At 40.5% G+C, this 9,366-nt stretch overlaps 1 protein-coding gene across 2 annotated transcripts in view; it reads left to right on the top strand.

Moving 5' to 3' along the window:
- The first annotated feature begins 4,478 nt into the window (after nucleotides 1-4,478).
- The window catches only part of PTPN21 (protein tyrosine phosphatase non-receptor type 21), a 43,484-nt gene continuing 38,596 nt past the window's right edge, over nucleotides 4,479-9,366 (top strand). For both annotated transcript variants that reach the window (XM_064658923.1, XM_064658922.1), the window contains exons 1-2: nucleotides 4,479-4,932; nucleotides 8,344-8,717. In XM_064658923.1, coding sequence (XP_064514993.1) covers nucleotides 8,538-8,717 — 180 coding nt within the window. In that variant the 5' untranslated portion in view covers nucleotides 4,479-4,932; nucleotides 8,344-8,537. The remainder of the gene's footprint in view (nucleotides 4,933-8,343; nucleotides 8,718-9,366) is intronic.

Here is a 9,366-nt window from a genome sequence, read left to right as displayed (position 1 = left end):
CACTGATTTTTAATTTTGTGATCCCACAGTAGACTGATAAGCCTTAAAACAACATGCCTTTTTTTTTTTTCCTAAGAAAAAGGTTGCCAGGTGCCCATCAAAGCTGCTGTATCACCCCCCTTTTTTGGCTTGGCAAGAGAGAGAAAATATAACAAAAGACTCGTTGGTCAAGGACAGGAGAGATCACTCAACAATTACTGTCATGGACAAAATAGACTGGAGAAATTAGTTTAATTTATTAATCAAACCAGAGTTGGATAATAGGAAATAAAATCAAATCTTAAAAGACCTTCTCCACACTCCTTCCTTCTTCCGGGGCTTAACCTTACTCCCAATTCTCTACTTCCTTCCGCTAGCAATACAGGGGAACAAGAATGGGCATTACGGTCAGTTTGTCACCTGTTGTCTCGGACACTCTTTCCTCCTTAGGGGTAAGAATACTTCCCCTGCTCCCAGGAGAAACAGCTTACCACAGATTGTTCCCCCAGGCTGCAGTTCACAACATGTCCCAGCATGGATTCCTTTCATGGGATGCAGTTCTTCCAGAACAGGCTGCTCCAGCGTGGGACCCTCATGGGGTCACAAGTCCTGGCAGAAAACTCCTCCAGCATGGCCTCCTCTCTCCATGGGACCACAGGTCCTGCCAGGAGCTTGCTTCGCCATGGGCTTCCCACAGTTTCACAGCCTCCAGGCATCCATGTGCTCCAGCGTAGGCTGCAGATGGATCTCTGCTCCAGTATAGACCTCCATGGACTGCAGGGGCACGGCTGCCTCATCATAGTCTTCACCCCGGGCTGCAGGAGAATCTCTGCTCCAGCACCTGGAGAACCTTCTCCCCCTCTTTCTTTGCTGACCTTTGTGTCCGCAGAGCTGTCCTCTCACATATTCTCACTCCTCTGGCTGCAATTTGCTTCTGCCCAATAACTTTTCTTCCCTTCTAAACATGTCACCCCAGAGGTGCTACCACTGTGGGTGATGGGCTCAGCCTTGGCCAGCGGTGGGTCTATCTTGGAGCCATCTGGCATTTGCTCAGTCAGACACAGGGGAAGCTTCTGATAACCTTTCACACAAGTTACCCCTGTAGCTCCTCCCCTACCAAAACCTGGCCACAAAACCCAACACAAATATCAACTGGTCTTACTGCTACAAGGGATCAGTTGCAGAGGGAGAAAAGCCTACAGGGTAAGGATAGTAGTAAGCAAAAAAGAAGTAATGTTTGAGGCAAACCATTTATCTTTTGCACCAATGTCCCAGCTTCACTTCAGCTGATCTAGTGAGCAGTAACATTGTCGAAAGCCCAGCCTACAGATAAAGAATCTTTTACAAGTAATGCCACTGGTTAAAATAAACTCCAGGCATTGTAGTTAACAGCTGTGTTAATCTCTTTCTGCATCACTGCTCCTGATATAAACCAAATATCATACAAAGATAGCCTAGACTAATTATTGCTAATGATCTGAGCTGTTTGCCTGACTCTAGTTATAACATATTGGTGTTACAGTGAGATGGAACTAGTAACAGATTAGTTTAATTACACCATTTTAACCTTTAAGAGATACATTTTACTTTCTTAAGAAAGTATTATTGGAGCAAGAAAAATAATTATTGCAGTGCAAAAATAGGAACTGAGTTTATTTCATTATTAAGGGATTTACTTTAGAAAGAAATACTGTGTTAAAAAAAGTTTCCTTTGAAAATAAAAAAGGAACTTATTGTTTCAAGTTCAACACTACATTCTGTGTAGGAAAACTGCCTGTTTTCTTCTAATAGGAAAATTCTATAGCCTTAGTTAGTTACTTAGTAGAACATGTTCAACACTTTACAGCACCTTGTAAGTAAAAATAAATCTTGCACGCATGAAATTGCAGGCTTCAAGCATGTTTATTCTTTACTCATTTTTCTGGCACTCCATTCTCTGTATTACCATAAAAAATATATAAGGATGCATAAAGTCCCAGCTATCTCTTGTTTTTCACAAATAAGAAATGACTGATGAAAAAGCAAGGAGGCTTCAGACACAGAGCCAAACATGGAAGTGATGAATAAAGTAAATTTGTTCAGAGAACAGCTTTGCATCACATGTAGAATCAGAGGTATTCTGACCACAGTTCATGAAGTCACTATTTTGCATGGTGTTAATCAAGATATTCTTCCACATGACTTCATTGTTTCAGCATTGTGGGAAAGCCCCTTTAACTAACAGTTTCCGGATTATCCTGCCTGTGTTTTTATCAGGAATAGTAACTCTCCACTAGGCTGAGGAGTGTATACATGCATACCACTTTTCTGCCTGGAGGGTGGCCGATTCTGCTTCCTCTTCAGCTCACTTCCAACTTTCTGTTTACGTTTAGTCAACGCAAAGACCTGATGCTGGACAGAGCTTGCAGAACCAAAATAAGCTGAATATTTGCATCAACCTTTACCCTGTTGGTTGATACACTCAACTGCAATCACATATTTGGACCAAGATCAGAAAAAAAAAAGCCAACAAAAATCTGCTCCAGAAGGGACAACGTCAAAAAGAACAAAATAGATTTATCCTTGTTCCATAATGGGCAGGCCTTATCCAACCCAAGGGGCAGCAACTTTCCCTTGTACTCATAGAACAAGGGCTGCAACATTCAGCTGTAGGATATTAGTCATTTCCTCACATAAATTTCAACAAGAGAGTAAAGAGTACAGCAAAAGATGTATTCAACATCCATGCATGTCGTGAGTGTTGACTGGGGCTTAAAGGAGGAAGCAGAAGCACAGTATTGTGGCCTGAGGCAATCACTGTACATCTTATTGATGTGTCTTTATCAATCATCTCATGTTTATGGATGTCTTTGTCTCTTTGCACCTTTTATTAGAATTGACAGTTGGAGCAAAGCAAGTAACATAGAGCTGATGAGGAAAAAAAAATGAGACATGGCAAAATGGAGAAGGTGCAGAAAAATACAGAGTTGGGATACAATCTGGGGTTACAAAACTAAAAAAGCATCAGAAGAAAAAAAATATTTAGGTATAAAAATGTGAGGAGCTTCAAAAGAAGATGCAGGCTGTAGAGGAGCATATTGACAACATCCTAGCTGTCTCTTTTAAGATGAGGTGTTGTCTTTAACATAAATGCAAAGAAAGAACATGCAGCAAGAACTAACTATGGAAAACAAGGGAAGTCTAATAAATGCAACTTCTAGGCAGGGACTCAGGCAGGAAATGGGTGTGATGAAGAATTAGAATAGGAAATGTGATAGATAAGAGAATTGAGACCTTGTTTCCAGTATGAATTGTTTAGAAATAGGAGGGGTTGCCTTCGTAACTCTGAATTTTCATGGCTTGAATTTGTCATATGCTGTATTAGAGAGTTTTTTCCAGCAAGTAGCCATAGTTCTGTCCTGTAGCATACACCATTAGGAAAGGGTATCCATTTTGATTAGTTCAAAGTTAGTTTATTTTTCTCAATATAAGATTCCCCCAAATTACTTTTTTATGTTTTGCTTGTGGACTGCTCATCATAACTGTGACTGATGTATGGAGAAAAAAAAAAAAGAGAGATTTCTCCAATCTGAGGAAAGACAATTGTGTCTAGGAGAAATAACTCAGAAGAATTCATTATAGTACAAAATTACCTACATATTTCAGCTGAGATTAGTGTCCTCCTGAGTAACATGCTATTTGCATAGTTGACCTGCAGGTTAGACCTGCTCAGACAGTAGCATGTTTGTGCACTTTACATTACCAAAACACTTTCTAAGTTTTACAGTTATGAATCAGCATTCACATACTTTACTTTTTCCTCATCCCTGACCCATTTCAAGTTTGTATGTACTTTTGCCTGGGTCATACAATGGGGAGAGCCATAATATTCCAAATGGCATGCAACAATTGCAGATTTCACAGGCACACAAACACACAGAGGTCTCCATATACTTGTGAGATTGAAGTGCAGCCCTTGGTACGGTGTTTGCATTAGTTAAACACTGTAAACATTCCTGAATTGATATGCATTTAAAGCTTGCTAAGACAGTTGTTATCAAGGGTGTAATTTCATTGACACCTTTGGGAATTTTAAGTCTAGACAAGGGCTGAAAGATCAGCCTCTAGTCTGCATTTTCTTGCTGTGTATCTTACCAACAGCTGAAACTTTGCAAGGACTTTTGTTTTCAGCTACAGATATAAATGTATGTGCATAGGTCATTTGATAAGGCACAAACTGATTAAACCTTAAAAATATATCCAAGCTACTTGAAAATAAGACCAACAGAATTTTGGTAAGAGATTTGCCTTAATTGGAAAGGCTTAAAATAAATGATCATATGATTAAAAAAAGCAAGGATTGCCTGCTATTTGTTGTAACCCCTATTTCTGTAGTGCCCCTGTAGCCAGAGAAGCAGCTGTTCATTGCTGACATTCTCCCTGCCAGGCATTCCAACTCTCTGAGGTAATGGGCTACAAGCATACGGGCCTTCGCTTTAATTCTTTCAGCGTATCCTTCCGCATGGATAGAGCGAGGGGAACGCCTCCAGGAAAAGAAATTAAATGCACACACACAGAGGCACACAGGGACGGGCGATTTGAAAATATTCCTGAGAACGCAATTTGCGCTCATGCGGCACAGCGTCACATGAAAGAGGCCGCCTGAAGAGCTGGCTGGCACAGGTTTATTTTGTTGTAATATTTTCTTCCACCCCCCAGCTCTTTACCCAGTGGAATGATATCCAGAGCAAGTTTTTTGAGACAGGAAGTGAGGAATGTTTTCACTATGAGTGATCTGAGAAGAAGGTGGGTTAGCCGAGATAGCAGCTGTTTCAGACAAGAGGAACACAGTAAGTCAGTTCCCGAGGAATACAGATGAGATGGCTCCGGGAGAAAAAGTCTTGGAGCACTGAGGGCTTTTTTCAGCTACGCGTATGTGAAAGGAGACTCGGTGTCTTTGGATCGCTCTGCAAGGTAAGGGGGAAACAGCAGGCAGAGTGAAAACATAGCGGCTGAACTTCTCTGCTGTGTAGTGTAAGGGTGAGGAGTTTCAAGCGTTTACTTTTTGAAAATTAAAGGCGGTGGGACTGTGCTTCTGGAGGTAGGGGAGGTTTGAGATACGCACTTATTGCTGCTCTCTCAGTCCAAGAGTCATGTCAAAGATTAACTGGTAAAACAGGGGGAGAGTGGAGTATTCTGATTATTTTTTCCGGTTCCCCAAATATTTCTGAAATAAATATATGTACTTCAAGCCTTTGAAATAATAGGAACCCTTTTTCACCATCATATATTGCAGTTTTATTTTGATTACTGTCATTCATGCAGGCCGTTAAAAAAATCTTTGTAAAGTAAAATAATAATAATTGAGGGAGTGGGGAGTGTAGGCAAAAGAGAAAGTGTTCAGTAATCACACATCCGTCATGGCCATGTTGCTGAAATTCTAATATAACATTTTTGAAACTACAGGATTCTGTTAAAATATACAAACTTTGGTCACTAACAACATTTTTAGCTGTTGCATGAAAATTCCAGGCTTGGTAAATAAAGACCTGTTACTGTAAAGGTCATTAATTGGATTTGTAACTCCTGGCAGTATGTAGTTCATTTTTGCTAAAGGAGCTTTAAAACAATGCAGATGTGTCTGAATTTAAAGTAATGCAAAAGGCAAATATGAGACCACCTAGCACTGCAGAATGTTCAGCTGCTGAATAAAACCAGCACAGCTGTGTTTGCAGGAACTACACATGGCTAGCAGTAGAAGATACTGAATGATAACTCAGTGTTATTCATCAAAATTGCCTTTATTCTACAGTATTTATTATATGTCAGGAGTTTTTTGTTTTAGTTGGTCCTTTGTGATGTGGTCTGGAAGTTAATTACTTAAGTTTTCCTTGTTATAAATGTATTTCAGAAGTCATGAAGATTATGTCAGACATGTCCTGAGTTAAAATGAAATCATTTAGGGAAAATGCTCAGTGGACCAATAAATGCAAACAAGGGATCTTAACGTGAAGAATGCTCCTGGCTGGCATGTTCTGAAAATTCTGCTCTAAACTTCTTCCTGTGCTGGCATTGTTACCTGTCTGCATAGAGAAATAACTGAAAGTCTGAGAGTTCCTCATGTCAGCATTAGATGGTTTGAAAATTTCACCTGTCTCGTTGGCCTTTGTTTAATGATATTTTGTTTGTTTGTTTGTTTCCATGCTCTTAGAATACTTTCTTAAGGGCCTGATATGGGCACAAAAGTTTGAAAGTCTTTCGTATTCAGTGGTACTACATAAAACCTGAGATTAAACAGCACTGCATTTCTAACTGCAGCTTTCAAAGAGAGGAGTAGGTTGGTTTTCCTCATTGCTGTAGCGCTAAAAGAAAGTGCGTAACTGTGCAAAGAATGTATTGGAAAATGGGGGGTGGAAGCTTGGGGACATGGGCTGAGGTCAATCAGCCAAAAGTTACTCTAACAGGAATAAACCCAGTGAGAGATTCTGCTGGCAGTGGGCAGGGGACTAAAAGCTTCTGTCTGTAGAGCATTCCCTGCATGCTGTTCAAGCAGGGCTGGATTTGGATGATCAAAGTGCAGAGCAAGTAATAAAGTTAGGATTCCCTGTATATCCCTGTATTTTTCAGGGAAACCTGTTATCCATTGTTATTTACTCTACAGCTGCACCCAAAAATAAATTAGTTGGCATTTGGGTCAGGGTTTTTTTCTTATTCAGGTAAGATTTTAAGTGGTATCTGTTCAGGATAGGGATTGTGTAGGATGGTAGAGCTGCTTCCAGATTATAAGGAACGTGGTCATGAAATATGCTTCTGGTCATTCTTTGGAGTAGAGTTGCAAAGATGTCATTAGGGAAAAATGCCACGCTGCCTCCTCTTTCTCCCCATTTAAGGTCTTTAGTGTCTTTCTGCTTCCCTTTCTTCTTTGCTGTGCTGCTTGCAAGGGAATAGGGAGGCTGATACAAGGTTTTCAGCCTATAAGAGTTTGAGGTTGTGTTGGATAACATTAAGTTTCTAGGTAGGCGTATAAAGGTCCAAGCAGTATGTGGTATCTGTTTGTTTATAGCTAGTACCTTTGAGTTTAAAAACAGGTGTGATAGGAAGACTACTTCTTCCGGTTCGCCCGTTCCAAAGAAATGGGTATCCTCATGTTGCTCCTGTCTGGTCATCCTAAGAGTCCTGGGAAATTGAATTACACCTTTTAATAGGTGCTGCTAATACATACCAGCCTGAAAAAAAAAAAAAAAAAAAAAAAGTAGGCTGCTGTTTTCTTTCCGTTTTCAGGCGGGGCGACGCTGCCACTAGAGGTCCACGGGCAGAGACGAGAGAAAGCAGCGTGGCTTTATCCCAGGCGGCAATGCCTGGCACACGGGCATGGCCCACGTTGCTCCTGCAGTCCTGCTCTGCCTCACACAGCCCCAGGTTGGAGCAGTCTGGTCCAGTGAATGGAATCCCTGCCCGTGACAGGGGGGTTGGAACTAGATGATCTTTAAGGTCCCTTCAAACGCAAACCTTTCCATGATTCTGTGACAAATTTCTTAGATCAGGGTGCACGCAGTAAGAAAACACTTGAAAAAGGAGAAAGGCAAAGCTTGGGATGGAGTTGACAGGAGAAGAGGTGTGAAGGTGTTTGGAAAAGGTGGGGAGATGGGTGGCTACCTTTAGCCTGGGAATGAGTATGTTTTTCAAGGAAAAATTAGAAAATAAATGGTTCTCAGAATTCATGTACTCTTCTGGTGAAGCAAAGCATAACCTGAAGCATCAAACAGAAGTTTAGCATGAGGAATAATGGCACAGCTAGCTGTAATTCAGGGAAAATTAGAGGAATTACATTTTAATTGTCTGGTAGGAAATGGCTAAGGTGTGAGCTTTAATGCCTCCCTGCCTTTCTTTTTTTCCCCCTTAATCTTTTATGGGGCTTGGTTTTGCATTTAATCCACCAACAGATAGTGGCTGAGCTGTATGATGCTCTGAAAAACAAGCCGGAGTGCTGGATTTGCTTGTAGAGAAAGTTGCTTTATTCAGTATTAGAAATACCTTAGGCAACTTGGACTTCGTAGAAGTCCTTCATTTAATTACCGATTCAGTTTATACATACTTATTTTAAGATATTGCAGCCACATTTGACTAAGACTCATTATTCACTTGTGAGTTTAAAAAAAAAAGAAATCAACTCGCCAAAAACCAGTGTCATCTGTGGAAAAACCAGAAACTCCAGTACTTATTTCATTATTTGAATACATAACAGCTCTGCATTTTGGAAAAGTAGACTGGTTATTTAGATTTAGAAAAAATATACATGTTATTTTTCCCATGTTACCATTCCCCTTTCAGTCAAAGTATTTCTGATTCTTGTATTTATTCTCTTTCTCTTTTGCTCCGTACTAGGATTCCAGTGGATGTCTCTTCTGCTTGTTTCTTGGTGGAAAACTTGCTTGTCTTTAATGGATACTGCTGCTGCTGGTTGATCTCTGGAGACTTTACAGCTTCTTACCTGTTGAGAGGAGACAACTTCCTGTCCCCTCTCAAGGTCCCGGTGGTAGTAGCTCTTTAACAGTAGCCATCCGTGCAGGAAAAAGAAGATGCCTCTACCTTTTGGGTTAAAATTGAAACGAACTCGACGTTACACAGTATCCAGCAAGAGCTGCTTGGTGGCTCGTATCCAGCTGCTCAACAATGAATTTGTGGAGTTCACGCTGTCAGTGGAAAGCACGGGCCAGGAAAGTCTGGAAGCAGTGGCTCAGAGGCTTGAATTGCGGGAGGTAAGTGTATTATTTATCTCTTGAACAAAAGTGTAATATTTATCTCTTGTGAGAGATATCCTATGTGGTAAATCCTTACCATGTAGGGCAATCAGCTTATTTACTAGAGCAGCTATCCTGTGTTCCCATGCTTTATTCATCTTCTGTTCTTTATGGGGACTTGGATTGCTCCAAAACAGTTGCAAACCGATGTTAAAGCTTCGGGAATGTCCAAGGGGAGAACACGTGAGAAGTGTCAGTGGATAAAGCTTAACGGTGATAAACAAAGCAACTGTTTTTTAAACCTGACAATGCTGAGAATTCTGTTTAAAAAAACCCCAAAAAGCAAGAAAAAATTCTACCTAAACCACATGGTTAAGAATTACTGCAAGACTTGAGTCAACTTTTAGCTAGGCATATGAAAGAGTGTTATTTGTGTGCATGTATTTTTTTTCTGATGGATTAGTGCTGTGAAAAGAACCTAAAGCACAAAATGTGATGTGTACCAGTGACCAATTATTTGTCTTGCTTGTTGAAATACCACAAACGTGTTTGCAGACACTTGGAGCATGCATGTGGACATACAGATTGAGTACTGGCATCATGAGGAAACCTGTTTTGCACTAGATAAATCTGTATATATCTGTTCCATCTGACTTTTTCCCAAAAA

The sequence above is a fragment of the Pseudopipra pipra genome, chromosome 6 (genome assembly GCF_036250125.1).
Source record: "Pseudopipra pipra isolate bDixPip1 chromosome 6, bDixPip1.hap1, whole genome shotgun sequence".
Lineage (NCBI taxonomy): Eukaryota > Metazoa > Chordata > Aves > Passeriformes > Pipridae > Pseudopipra > Pseudopipra pipra.
This window is presented reverse-complemented; position numbering and strand designations above follow the sequence as displayed.